We start from the raw sequence: 18,761 nt of genomic DNA on the forward strand, positions 1-18,761 counted from the left end.
GAGTCAAATTTAAATATAAATTCAATATCAAAGTCCTTACCACCAACAAAAAACGTATTCAGCAAATCTAAACATTAGACTCATTTCCTAAGAATGTGTCGATTAATGAAGACTGTCGGCTGTAAGCTGACCAATCACAGCAGAGTAGGCTTATGGAAAGGAGGGGTTTACCAACCTTAAGCTCAGAACTGCTTCGAACGAATCATTTTGAAATCACTGCAAAAATGATTCTAATATTAAATTACAATGTTTTCTGACCTTAGATGCATTTAAACCTGTTGTAGGGGACTTTAACACAATATTAGAACACTTTAAAATACCATATGACTTCTCTTCGCCCTCAGTGGGCTTCAGCCCCCGGTTGAAAACCACTACATTATACCACTGAGTATTTAATTAAATGTATAAAAGTCAAAACCATCATAGTCTCGCGTAGCCAGACCTTCAGACTGACGGCTGAAGGTCTGGAATTCATGGCAGCTTTCACTAGCCAAGACCTGTCCATAAGGCCGTTTGACCGACATGTCAAACAACCAATCACAGTTCGTTTCATTCAGCGTCACGTTTCGGTGCATGGAAATGCCCCCAAAACAACAGACTGACATGCAACAAGTCAGACATTGAAATAACCAGCACTGAAAGTTAAATAAGAAGAGGGAGAACAAGTGTAAGTCAGTAATTTGTTCGCGAACGTCGCAAATGTGTATAACAACAATGACTGCATATGCACATTTTAGCAAAACGCAGAGTAAATCAGTCTGCGGAAATCCGATCAAATTCAACTAATCAGATGACGACTTTGACATTCCTGAAGTGTTTCCAGTTAAGTGTACCATATGCATCAGACGTTTGGCAAACGTTCTGTGGGCATGACGTCTGTGGCTGAGACTAAAACCATCATAGCTGAAAACATTACATTATTATTGAGTTTAACGTAAACGCATACAAGAAAACACAAATGCAAACATATATTATTATAATCCAAAAAACATACATATACACACCTATATATAACCACATACACAAACAGAAACCCGTATGTCTCCCACATTAAGCATGCAAAGTAGTTGCAGTTCACCCTCAGGGGGGACCCACATGCAAATACACTCACTCACACCGTCACACACACACACGCTCACATACAAAAGTGTTATCTTAGCGCACAACCTTGAGAAGATCTGAAAACACCCTGTGTTCAAAACACGTGCTGTCAACAAGGAGAAATGCTGGGAACATAAAAAAGCCATCAGCAATATGTAACCTCTAATATTAGCCTGGCCTGGTTTACTCTCTCTCTCTGAGCAGATCCCAGCACTGCATTGGGTGTGTTTGCCAATCCACAGACAGATACAAAGCCACCATATAGCATATGGAAGGACAAATCTCTTTTTTGGAAAACTCAATAACTGTAGACTTCTCATGGCCAATCATTCACCCATATATATTATTTAATATTAATTTCCATAGTTACACACTCAAATAACAATGACTTAAATGCTAAACAAAGAGAATTCTATCAATTATTATTAACAGAGGCAGCAGGTGTCCGACAGCTTTGGCAGAGACTCAGAGAATACCTGTACTGTTTTCACTGTGGACGGCTCAGAGTCTAAACCCTACAAAGCCCTGCAGAGAAACAGTCTTTGATATCTCCATTCCTTCTAATAGCAGGAGATTTTGGGAGGGTTGCTATGTTACTGTTTGTGAGGTATTGCCTTAACCAGTCACTGGGGAGATGGGATGAAAGAGCTATGAAGTGTTCTGTCTTGGCTGCCAGTCTTAGCTTCTTTGTTTTCTTCTTCTTTTTCTACTTTAGCTCTCACTTTCATAAAACTCAGATTAGACAGATGCATCTACAGTGAAAGAGAAGTTAGTAATGCATTTACGCAAGTAACCACAAGTTACTTTCTGCAACAATCTATTTATGAGAAATGAGAAATGCACTCACAGTTGTCCATGACCACGTCCACTTTCTTCTCACAAACATCCAGTCACTTTTGCAAACCCCCGGTGGAAAAAAGCATTGCAAAATTACATTAATCACTGTTTTGTTGGTTATATTAAGCACTAACACCTGTTCACTCTTCACACTGACAGAATTTTCAGCCTACAGAACTTTGCTGAAACTTCTTAGAGATAGTGAGGCATGTCCTAACATGTCCAGACATGTACAAGGGGCACAGAAGACCAGATCTCATGCTGATATATGGACTTTGCAGTGGACACAAGCATATACATAAGATAGGACATAGAGTACCAACTTAACATAGAATTTAGCACTGCAAAATTGAGAAAATACATTAATTATGCTAAGGTTATAGTGTCCATGAATAACAAGGAAAGAAAGCCAAGTGCTTTCCTGTTTGGTTGCATTTGTGAGATATATTTAAAGGGATAGTTCACCTACTCACTCCGTTCCAAACCCGTAAGAGCTTTGTTCATCTTCAGAACACAACTTAAGATATTTTTTGATGAAATCTGAGAGCTTTTTGACCCTGCATAGACAGCAATGCAACTACCACAATCAAGGCCTAGAAAGGTAGTTAGGACATTGACAAAATAGTCAGTAGTTCAACCATAATGTTATAGCTACAAGAATACTTTTTGTGTGCAAAGACAACAAAAATAACTTTATTCAACAATTATTCTAATCCGTGTCAGTCTTCGTTCACGAGAGCACCTCCAGCTCTCAGATTTCATCAAAATTATTTGTGACCCTGGACCACAAAACCAGTCTTAAGTCGCTGGGGTATATTTGTAGCAATAGCCAAAAATACATGGTATGGGTCAAAATTATTGATTTTTCTTTTATGCCAAAAATCATTAGGAAATTAAGTAAATATCATGTTTCATTAAGATTTTTTGTAAAATTCCTATTGTAAATATATCAAAATGTAATTTCTGATTAGTTATATGCATTGTTAAGAACTTAATTTGGACAACTTTAAAGGTGATTTTCTCAGTATTTTGATTTTTTTGCAACCTCAGATTCCAGATTTTCAAATAGATGTATCTCGGCCAAATATTGTCCTATCCTTACAAACCATCAATAGAAAGCTTATTTGTTGAGCTTTCATATGATGTATACATCTCAGTTTTGTAAAATTTTACCTTATGACTGGTTTTGTGGTCCAGGGTCACATTTAAGAAATTATAAAAAAGATATTTCTAGTTTGAAGCCTGTGAAGAGAATTATGAGATGGTTTAATCTCTCATGTCACAGAACGATTATAATGTGAAGGACAAAGATTGCAAGGTTGCCAGGTTTTCACAACTAAACAACTCGAAATTAAATGTTTTGAGCAGGGTAAAATACACATTCCAAAATTAGCATTCCATGGGCTAAATATTATGTTACTGGGGTCGCTTCAACCAGCGGACATTAAAACACAAATGGGCAAAATTGCGAACACACAATATGGCAGATGTATAAACAAAGTCTCAGCTTACAGTTAAAATAACCCATGGCCTTTCAGTTAGAGTCATCACCTGTTTATTTTACACTTACACCTTTACCAGATGTTTAGTGTTAGTTAATTCACTCAGATTAGCTTGAAAAATGCAGCTTTTCTGATGGAATTTTCACAAAACAATCGTCATTTGTGAACCTGGACCACAAAACCGGTCATACGTGTCCATTTTTAGGATTTAAGCTGAATGAATAAGCTTTTCATTGATGTATGGTTTGTTAGGATAGGACAATAAGACAATATTAGGCCAAAATACAACTATTCGAAAATCTGGAATCTGAAAAAAAATATTGAGAAAAGTTGTCAAGATGAGGATCTTAGCAATGCATATCACTAATCAAAAATTTACTTTTGATATATTTACAGTAGGAAATTGACAAAATATCTTCATGGAACATGATGCTTATTTAATATTCTAATGATGTTTTGGCATAAAAGAAAAATAGATCATTTTGACCCATACAGTGTATTTTTGGCTATTGCTACAAATATACGTTGAGTTTGACCCCCTTGTCATCCAAGAAGTTCATGTCTTTCTTTCTTCAGTCGTAAAGAAATGGTGTTTTTTGAGGAAAACATTTCTCTCCATATAATGGACTTCTATGGTGCCCTCGAGTTTAAACTTCCAAAATGAAGTTTAAATGCAGCTTCAAAGGGCTCTAAGTGATCCTAGCCGAGGAAGAAGGGTCTTCTATCTAGTGAAACAATCGGTTATTTTCTAAAAAAAAACAACATATACTTTTAAATCTCAAATGCTTGTCTTGCTGAGCTAGACATGACAAGCATTTGAGGTTAAAAAGTATATAAATTGTAATTTTTTTTTAGAAAATAACCCATCGTTTTGCCAGATAAGAACCTTCTTTCCTCGGCTGGGATCATTTAGAGCCGTTTGAAGCTGCATTTTGTAAGTTCAAACTCGGGGGCACCATAGAAGTCCATTATATGGAGAGAAATTCTGAAATGTTTTACTCAAAAAACATAATTTTCTTACGACTGAAGAAAAAAGACATGAACATCTCAGGGGGTGAGTACATTATCTGTACATTTTTGTTCTGAAAGTGAACTACTCCTTTAAGACTGCTTTATGGTCAAGGGTCACATTTATCGTACCACTGTAATCTTATTTAATTGCTAATTTGAAACATGTTCGTAAAGCGTGATCTTGTCAAACAGTTTTAGAGATTTCAGTCCCTCCCTATTCAAGTAGACAGGAGCTATTTTTGTAGAATGCCAATATGGCCGTCAATTGATCTGACTTCTCTTTAAAGGGAATTTTTAATGGAACGCATCCAGTCTGGTGTCATTTGAGTGATCTGTATGCACTTCGAACTGGAAATCCCCTTGAATTAGTAGGTACTGTTTCTCAGCATGTGGGAAGATTATGCAAGGACCTGTGTTGCCGAGGTAACAAGGACAGGGTCTACATATGTCTCAAGGCTTCCACCTCAAGAAATTTTCTCTGAGTCATGCGTTATGTGAGCGTGCAAGTATGCATGTGAACAAACATGTTATCAGTTTCATACCTTTTAACAGTTTATTTTCTGTGTGTAGTAAATTGACTTTCACCCTAAATCAATGAACATAAGGTTAAACTCTGCCGCTTTACAAGCTCTAAGAATGCATAGTTCTCATATTTTGGATGATTAACAAACAATATGTCCAGAACGTATGCCATTTGTTTGCAAGGCCCAATTGAATGCAAAACAGATTAGCTGAGTCACAAAATCTGTTAAACTGCAAAGCAATCATATAATCTCTCAGAGCTATTTGTAGTACTATCTTAAACTGGACCCCAGTGACTTTCAAAATATTTGCTTCTGTGTTTCACAGAAGAAAGAATGTCTTAAGGTTAGGAACGACAGGAAGTGTGTAAATGATGACAGAACTCTTATTTTTGGGTGAACTATCGTTTTCAAGTACTCCATTGACTTCTTAAACAGAACCACAATAACAGACAGCCAAATCTTTCTGAAAGTAAAACAATTTTCCATGACTTTCAGAGCCAGTATTTCAAGCATTAATCCAAAAATAGCTCTGGCTGGCCTACACACTTCTGCTGAGAATACAACTCGAGGAGCGAGGACAAGAATGGTTGAAGGAGCAGCTCAATCACTTTACAAGCACAGACATGAAGAACATCATCTTTGTTTTCTTTAACCATTGCCAAGAGGTTGAGGAGGGCAACATTCAGTGGTCAAAAGTGCTGAATGCTTAATAAAAGCTAAACCTCAGACTGGTCACTATATCTGAGGCTTCCAGTAAGGAATGCAATAACATTCTCTTTATCAGACACTCAAAAGGCTTAATACTAAGCACAAGGGAGGAGCACTAGAGCCTCAATAGTGGTTTTGGCAGCCTAACAGAGAGAGGAAACATAAGAAAACACGCAAACAGCAATTATAAAACCATTACTAGATCTTCCATCTCTAATCACTGTCACTGCTTTGCCACAAAAGTACTGGAAAATGGTTAACTCTACGCAGAAACATTAAATGGAGAATGAGAGCAAACCATGTGAAAATGGATTTCCTTCGCTTTTGCTTGACGAATAGTAAACGATAAATGCTACCATTTGTAGATTTCTACATAAGTTGCTCTTCACTTTAAGAATATGCCTAGTAATGTTTCACAGTGGAATGCATTATGAATGATTATTCAAATCACTTGAAAAAACATTATCTGGAATGAAAATTATTCCTGCTCTCAAATATTGTATCTTAGGATCTAGTAAAGATTATTTTGTTGATTATTTTCCTGATTTATGTTTTAGTGAAAACACTAAGGTAAACAGGTGGTTTACTCATGCCACTTCCCTTTTCTAGGGCTGCAACATATTTTTCAGAGATGCTCAAAGGGCCAAATATTCAATTGTGGGTCATGGACAGAAAGCAAATGCTGCATATACCAACTATATTATTTTAAACACTGTTTAAGGCTACGTCTACATTAATCCGGATACATTTGAAAACGGAGTTTTCGTTTTAAAACGCTCTCCGTCCACACTAGCGTTTCCAAGCGTTTTCCAAAAGATTCTCGTCCACACTGAAGCGTAGGAAAATGTCAAATTTGCCTTACTGCGCATGCGTAAAGCCTTCTAAATTATACAGAGGTAATAAGTTTTCACGCAATTCTTCTGCCGGGATCATTTACGGAAATATCTCATTGTTCACTGACGCGTCTATGTCGCGCTCACTCATATTTTATCTGAAAAGCAGTTGTCGTCATGTTTTGCAGGACAGCAACTGTGAGTACATTTTTGCAATCATTTTAGGACTGTAATTTGAAGAGTGTACAAGGTAAATCTCTTTAGCAGCAGTGTGACAGAGAATAGCACAGGCACAATTACTGCTGTAAACATAGATATCTATTGGTACAATATGCGTCACATGACTAAATATGCGTCATCGTTTTCAAAAGCCTTCGTTTTCACAGTCCACACTACAAGGCGAAAACGGCGTTTTCAAATTTATCCACTTTGGAGAGCGTTTTCAAAAAGCTCAGTTTTCCTTGACAAAAACGCCGTCTCAGTGTGGACGGAAGGCCAAAATGGAGAGAAAAAGATGCGTTTTCAAACGAAAACGTATTAGTGTGGACATGGCCTAAAATTTCCAAGTCCATGTAAAGCAATATTAAGCTAGATATGTGTTCTGAGTTTGTCACACCCAGCCAAATTCGAATGATAAAACACCCACTAGGTAAATATAAAAAATTAAAAAAGGTATTAAAATCTTGAAAAAATATAGTAAAAATAGTTTTTACAATAAAACCAGATCAATTGCTACTCAGAAGAAGCCAAATTGCGTTCTAGGGGGTAGAATACATGTTTTGTGGTGGGGTTCCTCTGGTAAAATTAGCATTCCAGGGGCTAAATATTACGTTATTGGGGTCGCTTTAACCCGTGGATATGAAAAACAACCCACGGCAACAGTATGAAAGTAGCCCAATTCTGCAGGAAAACCAAGGACTTGGCAACACTACAGTATTCTCTGGTCTCAAACGCTGGGGGCGTGAAACCACACCCACTTGTGGAAAAGCTGCCACTGCAACCTGAATTCATGACCAAGCTGTTTTGTAAATTGACGCTAGTGCGGTCTAGTTATTATAGTGTTAGGGGAGGGGCCAGTGAGTCTTCGAGACATGATTTCAGTCATGCCCAAAAAATCCTAAACATAACAATTTAGCAAAACTGTTTAACAGTCTAACTCCACAGTACACAGTCTTTGTAACATGTTTCAACAATACATTTCTAACATTTATAATGTGTTTAGAAACAATTCTCCAAATAGTCTTTACACTGACTTTAAAGGAGACCTACTATACCCCTTTTTACAAGATGTAATATACGTCTCAGGTGTCCCCAGAATGTGTCTGTGAAGTTTAAGCTCAAAATACCCCACAGATCATTTATTATATCATTTTAAAATGTCTATTTTGAGTGGATGCAGATGCATGTCTCTTTAAATGCAAATGAGCTACTGCTCCCATCCCCTTTTCCAGAACAGGGCTGTGCCTTTACAGCTCGTACCTCAGATATTCTGCTAAAAAACACCTGTTTGGATTTAATTATCATGTGTATCACACTGAAATCATCTGTTTTAAACTATATTAGTTTAAACTGCTCATATATGGTTTTCTGAGCGCACACATCCGAAGTACGTACGTGCACAAACAGCATATCAGTACTAAACTAAGTTCTCTTTCATGTCTTATTGCGCTTAAACTGTCAAATACACACAAGTTTGACAACACACATGAGTTACAAAAACAGTCGGTTATGTCTGTGAAGGTAAACAGCTGGGAAAGAAATTGCATGTTTATAATAGATGCATGTCGAAGCAGCGTAACATACAGGAAATAAATCAATAAATCCTCTGCAGTCAACAACAGAACAGTTAGCATGCTTTGCTCGAACTTTTGCAATGGCATTAAAACTAGTACACCGTTGTTGCTTGTAAAAACAAAATGGTGGCACCGTGGGTGGAAACATGCAGATTAAGGGGCGGTAATATTATAATAAGATCCCAGGGGAGCGGAATCTGAGCGGCTCGTTTTTAACAAGCTTGCAGAGAAAGGCTACTTGGGTTACTGGGTTGTTCTTTTTCACGTTTTCTGCATGGGTTGGTAGATGCACCAGAGACCTGATTATAGCAGTCAAACACGGAACAAATCAGATTTTCATGATAGGTCATCTTTAAATTCACTCATATTCTCTTTATTTCAGTGCAAAAATAAAATGCTATGAAATGTGATATGGCCAAATCATGAGATGCCAATACCAGATGGTCCAGATGAACTTATGAGTCTGGGCAACAACTGCTACAATGCATTCCAAATGCATTGCCATTTTGTGCTTTAATGGCTGTACTGACTTGTTAGGAAAAAGCAATGATTTTTAATTATATATTTAAAAATGAATAGTGAAATCCACATTTTCTAAAGAGTTATTCTACAGTTTTTTTTTTTCCCTTGGAATACACCTATTTCAGTAAAGTTCCTGAATTTGTGCATGAATTGTTTAGTAAATGCTGATACTGTTGCCAGGCAGACATTTTTTCTCTTGTGCAGCTTGACTCAGTTCACTATAGCTGAACGACTAGGGACCAGACTCAAGAATGCCTCATGTCAACAAATGTTCATTCAAACTAATGGGAACATAAATGAGTGAGACTGTAGGTCGAGGAATTATCAAGTGGTCACTCTTTCCAAACCTACAAGCACAACTTTCCAGTGGAATGGCCTAATACGTAAATTCAATCATGCTGTTTAGCCAAGCACTGTATGGTTGTCCTCTATAATCTTGTAACCTATCTTTCACTATACCGTAGCTCTGCCAAGCTGTGAATCCTTTGATTTACCAGCAGCTGCCACTGAATAAAGCGCCCACTCAGGTTTTTTTTTTTTTTTTTGAAAATCAGTTCATTAAAAATTAATTACAAGTTTAAATCAAGTCATCACATAACAGACAGAGAGTCTGACGTATAGACATGAAAAATAAACATGTTTTGCTGCATCTCCCACAGTGTTGCCGCCAAATGTGTCCCCTCTGAGATTAACCCCCCATCCATTCTCATCTCAGCACCTTCCGTTATAATGGACATTGAAGTCTCCATTCTCCTGCAGCTGGATCACTAATTAAAACGTCTGCCAGAGAGGCATGAGTCACATAGACATAGTTAGATGCCTGTCAGTGTGTAAACTTGGGAGGTGTTAAACATCAATCGCCTCACAGACAGACACTGGGACATTGATAAGGTTGGTCAGCACATTTGAACTGTGATAACAGTCTGCTCTAAATTCAGAGGATGATTGGACTAAAACAGCCCGGTTTTTTCATATTGTTATGTTGCTGCCTTATGTTAAACTGCTTTAAATTACCTTTCTCCCACATCAATCTGCACTCCATACACCATAATGGAAAAGCAAAAAAACAGGTTTTAGCATCTTTGCAAATTTTATAAAAATAAAAAAATTAAATGATTTTATTGCATAAGTATTCATACCCTTATCTGGGACAGTTGAAATTAAGCTCAGGAGTATAAATATTGCTTGTAGATGTTGTAGTGAATTAACCTGAGGCAAATTTAATTTAGAGGGTATGACTTAGAAAAACACACGTCTTAATAAAAGGTCTAACAGCTGAAAATGCATATCATAGCAAAAACCAATTCCCTAAGGTAAAAAAAACTGCCTGTAGAGTTTGGAGACTAGATTGCATCAAGCCACACATCTGGGGAAGAGTTCAGAAAAAATTTGCTGCATTGAAGGTTCACAGAAGCATGTACAGTAGTCTCCGTTTGAAACAACCACAACTCTTCCTAGAGCTGGCCTTTTGGCCAAACTGAGCAATTGATGAAGAAGGGCCTTGGCTAGAGTAGTGACCAAGAACCTGATGGTCACTCTTGTTGAGCTCAATGATCATATCTGCAGATGGGAGAAACTTACGGAACAAAAAAAATCACTGCAACAGTCCACGGATCTGGGCTTTATGGTGGTGTGGCAAGACTCAATCCTCTCCTCAGTGAAGACACAAAAAACCACACTTGGTATTAGCAAAAAAACACCTAAAGGACTCTCAGACTGTGAGAAACAAAATTCTTTGGTCTGATGAATCTCAATTCCAAGCATCATGTTCGAAAGAAAGCAGGCACTGCTCATCACCCAAAAGTAAAGTGTGGAGGTAGCAGCCTCATGCTGTGGGGCTGTTTTTCAGCGGCAGGGACTGATGGACTCGTCAGAGTAGAAGAAAAGCTCAGTGAACCAAAATAAAATTGAGATGGCCTTAATGAAAACCTAGTCCAGAGCATTCAGAACCTCAGACTGGGCTGAAGGTTCACCTTCCAACAGGACAATGACCCTAAGCACACAGCAAGAGTGGCTTATAGACAACTCTGTCTATGTCCTTGAGTGGCCCAGCTTGAACCCAATCAAATATTTCTGGAGAAACCTAAAAATGTCTGCAAGACATTGAAATAGCTTGAGAGGTGAGGCGAAGAATGGGAGACAATTGCCAAATGTTGATGTGCAAATCTTACCCAAAAAGACTTGAGGCTGTAAAGGTGCTTCAGCTAAGTACTGAGTTAAGGGTATGAATACATGCAATGACATTTCAGTTTTTTTATTTTTAAAACATTTATGAAGTTGTGACAGTTCTGTTTTTGCTTTGTCATTATGGTGCATGGAGTGTAGATTGATGTGGAAAGAAAATAATTTAAAACAGTTACATAAAACGTGAAAGAAAATGAAGGGGTATGAATACTTGAAAAGGCAAGGCACTGTATATATTTTTTACTGTCTGTTTTCTGTATATTTCAGTACATTTTCATAGTTTGTAAATCCCTGTTTCACTATGCTTACTTCCCACAAAGCATGTATGTGAATACACATATGTACATGAATGCAATGGCATCAATTTCATATGGCAAAAATATTTGTTTATTTTATTTAAAGGACCAGATATGGATGCTCTGTTATAAAATACACTGATCTAGCCTCAAGCTACGAGGAAATCCCCTCACTTCTCGACATCCAAGACAATGACATTAGGCTACAATTCAACATAATATGCTGCCGTTCTCAGGTAATAATGACTGAATAAAAGCGTAGAAGCCTAAAATGCCAATGAGGATTTTATCGCTGTTTTGAGAGCACTGCTTCTCGCTATTGTCGTTTTGATCATCGATTTGGAAGAGCAGACTCATTTTGCAAAAGCTCAGAGTGAACATCAGTCTTGGATGATAAGAAACCCAGCCCCATCTTATTTTCAACTGAATAGCCAATCAGATCACACCAATCACAGTCACCATGGCCCTTTGATTGGCTACCGATGACATCATTACTACAGAAAGTAAAACACATCACCAATTAATGACAGAATGCTGTCCAATCAGCCAATCAGCTTGTTGTTTGGAAGCCCCTGACAACATGCCTTCGAGGCTGACTGTGTCCTTTCTTTCTCTCACCCTTCAGACCACTCAGACATCTCTAAAACTTACACTAGAACGCGCTTTTATTGTACCTGCCAACAATGTCACATTCACTGGCAGAATTTTGAAAAGACCAGATCAGAGACACACCTGATGCACACTCACTTTCAGACATCCTTCTACAAGAAGGGATTTGTATTTTTTTTTAGAACAAATATGAGCCAGCGTTATCATAATAGCAGCATGAGGATGACTGGTTTCCCCCACACAGACCTATGGCTCACACTTACGTCATATAGTTGGCATAGCATTTTCAATCTGACTTGTGAGATAAACAAAGTCAGGTTGAACGTGGCCAGGCACTACTCACTGATAACTGCAATGCAACATCAGTGGGACTATTCTGATAGTGAAGGGTTTTACAAGGCGGCAGGGTCAAAGTGATAGACAGACAGACAGAAAAGGAAAATATCTGAGGGTCTGTGTCGGAGAAAGCCATCTGTAGGGCCCACAGTAACACAATCAACCTTTCATTATGCTCTTGCAAAAAAATCATATGCCCTGACAAAGCCTTTTAATGAAAATGATGAAAGAAAGGCCTTTTTTTAAACAATATAATATACAACAGAATATCCACCTATTATTTGTTTTCCTACAGTGCTGTATGAAACTATGGTTTTCAAGGGTATGACAAAAAACTTAAAAAAAAAAAGTGGTTTTGATTCATATCGAATTTACTGTCAAACTATCACGAGACGCTACTTTAGTATGCAAATCTATTAAAAGGGTAGTTCACGCAAAATTACAAATTCTGTCATCATTTACTCACCCTCATGTCATTTCAAACCGACATATGTTCTGTGAAACACACACACACACACACACACACACGTTTGTTTTTGTGAATTGTGGGGACATTCCATAGACGTAATGGTTTTTATACTGTACAAACCGTACTTTCTATCACCCTACACCTTCCCTACACCTAAACCTAGCCCTCACAGGAGACTGTGCATATCTTTACATTCTCAAAAAAACGTATTCTGTATGATTTATAAGCCTTTTGAAAAGTGGGGACATGGGCAATGTCCTCATAAGTCACCCTCTTCTTGTATGTATGTCATACCAATGTTATTACACACATTTGTGTCCTGATATGTCACAAAAACATGCCCACACACACACACACACACACACACACACACACACACACACAAAACATATTCTGAAGACTGTTGTAACCAAACAGTTTTGGTTACCACTAATTTTCATTAAAAAAGGTCATACATGTTTGTAACGACGTGAAGATGTATAAATGATAGAATTTTCATTTTGGGCTGAACTACCTCTTTAAGTGGAATTCTAGAAAACATATCCTGATATAATATAATGTTACGACGGCTTACGAAAATTAACCATGGTTTTATTATAGTAAGTGTAATCATGTTTTTTTTTTTTTTTTTTGGCGTACTGATTACCAATTGTAGCTATAACCACGATTTTACTACAAATACCATGGTTGAACCATAGTTAGCAAAGCAAAACCATGGTTAACTTGTGGTTACCACGGTTTGACTATAGTAACCATGTTTTTTGGTTTTATTTGTAGCAAAACCATGGTTACTTTTCGTAAGGGAACAAAATAACGATACGTTACGGGAGCTATAGAGTTATATAGTGTATACTTCTTAGCTGTTAACCAGTAGCCATGACTGGAACTATCCGTTTTTATAAACATTTTGGCTTTAAATAAAGACCATGAGTGATGCCTGCTTCATTATTTGACACGTTCAGAATCCACAGGCTGTTTACATGACAAGCCAGCGCTCTCACTCCATCTACTGGTGATTTATGTTAACTGATAAGGGCACCTGCTAGGGATGCCAGAAATCACAAAAACGTTTAATTTTAAGTTTACACATTACCTGCCTTCATTTTAAGCATAAGACCAATATACAATGCAAAGGGTTATTGCCTTGCCTCAATTTATGTAATTTAATAGCAAACTGAAAAATTTTCTTCCCTTTAAAAAAAAAAAAAGTATACATGATATATTACATACAGTTTAGGGTAAAAAGTTACATACATCTTGCTGAATCTGCGAAATGTTAATTATTTTACCAAAATAGGAGGGATCATACAAAATGCATTATATTTTTATTTAGTACTGACCTGAATAAGATATTTCACATGAAAGACATTTACAAATAGTCCACAAGAGAAAATAATAGTTGAATTTATAAAACCGAAATTTATCTTATTTTAAGGGACATGTAAGCATCTTCTGTACTTCTGAAGGGCAGTACTAATTAAAAAAATACGATATTTAGACGAAATAAGAAAAATGTACTCATTCCGTTCAAAAGTTTTCACCCCCTTGCTCATAATGCATCGTGTTTCCTTCTGAAGCATCAATACGTATTTGAACCTTCTGTAATAGTTGCATATGAGTCCCTTAGCTGTCCTCAGTGTGAAAAGATAGATCTCAAAATCATACAGTCATTGTTGGAAAAGGTTCGGGACAAACAAGGGACTCACAAACAACTATAACTAAACAGAAAAACTAAAAACTTTTGACCTCAACTGTATTTTTATTTAAATTTTTCAAAATGTTTAGTAGAGCATATTTTTTTTTTCTGTATCAGTTCTCTTACATGTATCAGTATCGCTCAGAAGGTTATTACTCCTTGTGTTGGAAGCATTTCAAGTGACTTTCAAATATTTGCCGACGCAGTTTGTCCACATTCTGACTCTTGTCACATGCTGACTCTTACAACTATTTGGAAATGAACCTGATGTAATCTACTTTGCATCAGCATATGTAAACAAAATTGCAGAAAATGAAACCATTTCTCATGTGCTGTAAATTCCTGTATAAACATGTATATTTAAATAATTGTTATTGGTATAAATAGTCAATCTATAAACAGAGACAACACAGAAGACTTTCTCTAGGACATAAGTGAATTATTTTTGATTTGGCCATATCTAAACAATCCAAAAAAATCCAAATCCAAATCCAAAAAAAAGGAAAAACAAACTTAAAAAGCATTAGGCAACTTAAAGAACTGCTAAAGTCAGCAGCTTAGAATAGTGCAGAACACAGAGCTGGAAAAGGCATGCAGTGAAAATTACAGTATGCAAAACAGCTCATTTTCAAGATTTTAAAGGCCATAAAATAGGGGCGGATAATTAGGTACAAAACATTCATCTGAAATACAAATCCAGTCAGTGGATTAGAATATATAACCAAACTATATTGCATTTAGAGAAATGCTAATTCCTGCTCAAATCAAATAATATTCTTAGTAAATATTCAGATCAATAATCCCCATATGTTAACAAACAGAGAGATAGAGATGAAATGCATGTACCAGAGGAAGTTCAAGTATTGAGGCAGCTCTTTTTATAAATTATCTTATTTTGGCACAAGAAAAATATTCACCACAGATGGTTAAAAAATACTTCTGAGAAAGCAGTTCATGCTTGTAAGACTAAGTGTCCAAAGAAGATGGGTGAGAAATACTAGAAACACCATGTTCAGCTCTTAAAGTGACAGTTCTTCGAGAAGCCAATAGCTTTAGTTCAGTTCAGTGTGTGTCACTGCAGCTGGCTTGCTCTCCTTTGTCTATGAGCTTGTTTTTGCATTACAATGTCGGGTTGGTATTGACTTCAATGACAGAGTCATCTAAGCCTGTTTCTTTTGACCACAATGGTGCCGGCCACAATGTCATACACAGTCCTGTTGTGCTGGAAGAAAAGCAGTGTGATGAATGCCGGAAAGAAGAAAGCGATGGAGAAGTTCTTGTTTAGCGCTCTCACTGTCGACCTACAGGAAAATGAAAAAAGTAGAAGTTTTAAAAAAAACTTTTTGGAAAAAAACTAAAATTTTGAATAAAAAGCAAGAGCAATACTGACGCAGAAAGTGTGACGTTAGTCGCTGGTACCACAAGAACTCGGTTCGGCTGAACCAGCACGGAGCTGTCACATGTGACCACTCGTAAGCCAACGAGGAACTTCCCTGGCGTCGCCCCACCAGCTCCCCAAATACATATGATCTGAAATCAATTAAAACAGTTATATAGGTTTTTATGAATTATTACTTCATCAGATTAAATCAACTGTTTGAACTTACCTCATAAAAGCAAACTAACATCCTGTACACTAAAGCCACAAGCATCATCTTCTGCAATTCCTCCATTGATGTGTCCTCATCAATCTCCTCTACAATGAAGTGCATGGCAAACTTTGATATGTCCCTAAAATTGACAGAGAGTTAAATGAATGATTTTAACAAAATACAGCATGAGCGATATGTTTGGAAACGCATAGAATGAAATGTCAGACTCACTTCATTCCACTCAAGTGGACAATACTGAGAATAATTGTCGCTTTAATGAAGAAAAGAATAAAGAAATCCACCATTTCCGCTAAGAACCGTTGGAGAGGTGAGGGAATAGAATATTCTCTACCTAGACAAAACACATTATAGACATGAACTTTATGTAAAGTCATCATACACTGCCAGTCAAAAGTTTTTGGACAGTAAGATTTGTATTATTTTTGAAGAAAGTCTGCTCACCAAGACTGCGTTTATTTAATCTGAAGTACAGCAAAAACAGTAACATTTTGAAATATTTTTACTATTTAAAATAATTGCTTTATATTTGAATATATTTTAAAATGTAATTTATTCCTGTGTTTTCAAAGCTGAATTTTAGCAACATTACTTCAGTCACATGATCCTTCAGAAATCATTCTAATATTCTGATTTGCAGCTCAAAAAACATTTATTATTATTATGTTGAAAACAGCCGAGTAGAACTTTTTCAGGTTTATTTGATGAATAGAAAGTTCAGAAGAACAGCATTTATCTGAAATAGAAATCTTTTGTAACATTATAAAATGTCTTTATTACAATTTAAAGCAAAAGAAAAATAAAAGTGTTAATTTCGATCATTTCTTTCCTAAAAAAAATATACTTTCTCCAAGCTTTTGAATGGTATAGTGTATAATATTACAAAAGCTTTTTATTTTAGATAAATGCTGATTTTGAGTCTTTCTATTCATGAAAGAAAAAAAATGTACTGTAATGTAATAATAATGAATGTAATAATAAAATAATTATAATATTATAATTATAATAAAAAATGTAATAATAATGTTTCTTAAACAGCAAATCAACATGAAGAATGATTTCTGAAGGATCATGTGACACTGAAGACTGGAGTAAGGATGCTGAAAATTTAGCTTTGATCACAGGAATAATTTGCCTTTTAAAATATGCTCAAACAGAAAACAGTTATTTTAAATAGTAAAAATATTTCAGAATTTTACTGTTTCTGCTGTATTTTGGATCAAATAAATGTAGGCTTGGTGAGCAGAAGAGACTTCTTTAAAAAAACGTTAAAAATCTTACTTTCCAAAATATATAAATACACACACGCATATATATATTTAAGAAAAATTTTTTATATATTAAGAAAAAATATTTTCATAATATATACTGTACATGTGTGTATTTATATAGACATAATAAATATACTTTATTTTATTTTGGATGCGAGTAATCAAGTGACAGCACTAAAATGTATCACTTTCATCTAACTACCAATGCCTTAATGAACAACCTGCGCTAACTTTCTATCCTGTGACTGTCAGACATCCTGTTAATTTAATAACAATGTTTACATACTAATAAAAATAAAGTAAATGTGCCTAATTGCTACACAAACTAAACACAAAACCATCTGTTTTTTACAATACATCAGCTGGCAGTAATAACAGCAAAGATAGATAACACGTTATTCACTGGATATTATTACCTGGCTGTTGAGCATTTCCATTAGCTTGCTGTTGTTGTGGCAGCTGCGCAGGTGCTGTGGCAGGAGCTCGAGAACTCTGTCCGCTCGCGTCGGCACCCGGAGCCGCGGCGTTCGCAGCTGCAGCAGGAAAACCAAACTGGTTGCTAAACCAATTGCGAAGATCTCCATTAGACATATCTGCACCCCATGTCGTCGCCCCGGGCGTTTCATTTGTCCCTTGTGTTGGGAAACACGGTGGGAAGGAAAACGCAGACATGGCTATCCAGCTTTGCCAGTTCATATAGCTGTTGTAGTACTGCCACATCCACTCCTGTAATTTCTCGCAGTACTCCGTGGTGGTAACAGCGGCGGATGTGTCTTGCTTGCCCTGGGGACAGGGCTTGTGAATCTGTGTTTTCATATTTTCACCGTCCCCAGTTACACCGCTTTTTGCTAACGTTTTTTCCTTATCACGAGCGCTTTCCTCTAACTCCGCCATGACACTTTTGTTTTGTGACGAAGTCGGTATCGATTTATTCAACTTCCGGCAATATTTCGTAATGCATAATAAAAGTGATAGAATGTATTAGCATAACAATAGCGTAATTCGTCTTACCTCTTCAGTTGCCCAGAGGTGTTTCTCCGTAGTTATGATAAGTTTACAAACGTTGGTTCAAGGAATATCCGACCAAATGGCTTATTTCTCATCCTTTGACACAACATAAGGGGTAAGACGTGTCACCCCCTTACTCTAGCATACTGTGTGCATTATTTTTTGTCATGTGACCATTTACAGTTAAAGTCAAAAGTTTACATACAGCTTTCAGAATCTGCGAAATGTTAATTATTTTAGCAAAATAAGAGGGATCATACAAAATGCATGTTATTTTTTATTTAGTACTGACTAATATATTTAACATAAAAGACGTTTACATATAGTCCACATAAGATCCACATCTTTTTTGAAGATCAGAGTAAATTTTACTTATATTGTCTTCTGGGAAACTTGTAAGTATCTTCTGTAGCTTCTCAAGGGCAGTACTAAATGAAACAAATATGATATT

The 18,761-nt window shown here is 36.5% G+C and overlaps 1 protein-coding gene across 1 annotated transcript; it reads right to left on the reverse strand.

Annotated features, from left to right (window-relative positions):
* Positions 1 to 14,033: 14,033 nt before the first annotated feature.
* fam8a1b (family with sequence similarity 8 member A1b) lies at positions 14,034 to 18,196 on the reverse strand. The gene is made up of 5 exons (XM_073847492.1): positions 17,719 to 18,196; positions 16,245 to 16,365; positions 16,029 to 16,152; positions 15,812 to 15,951; positions 14,034 to 15,722 (listed from the first exon to the last, which is right to left on the reverse strand). Exons 1-5 carry the CDS (start codon positions 18,194 to 18,196, stop codon positions 15,578 to 15,580), a joined length of 1,008 nt encoding a protein of 335 aa, XP_073703593.1. The 3' UTR covers positions 14,034 to 15,577.
* Positions 18,197 to 18,761: the final 565 nt, after the last annotated feature.

Source organism: Garra rufa, chromosome 9 (assembly GCF_049309525.1).
Source record: "Garra rufa chromosome 9, GarRuf1.0, whole genome shotgun sequence".
NCBI lineage: Eukaryota > Metazoa > Chordata > Actinopteri > Cypriniformes > Cyprinidae > Garra > Garra rufa.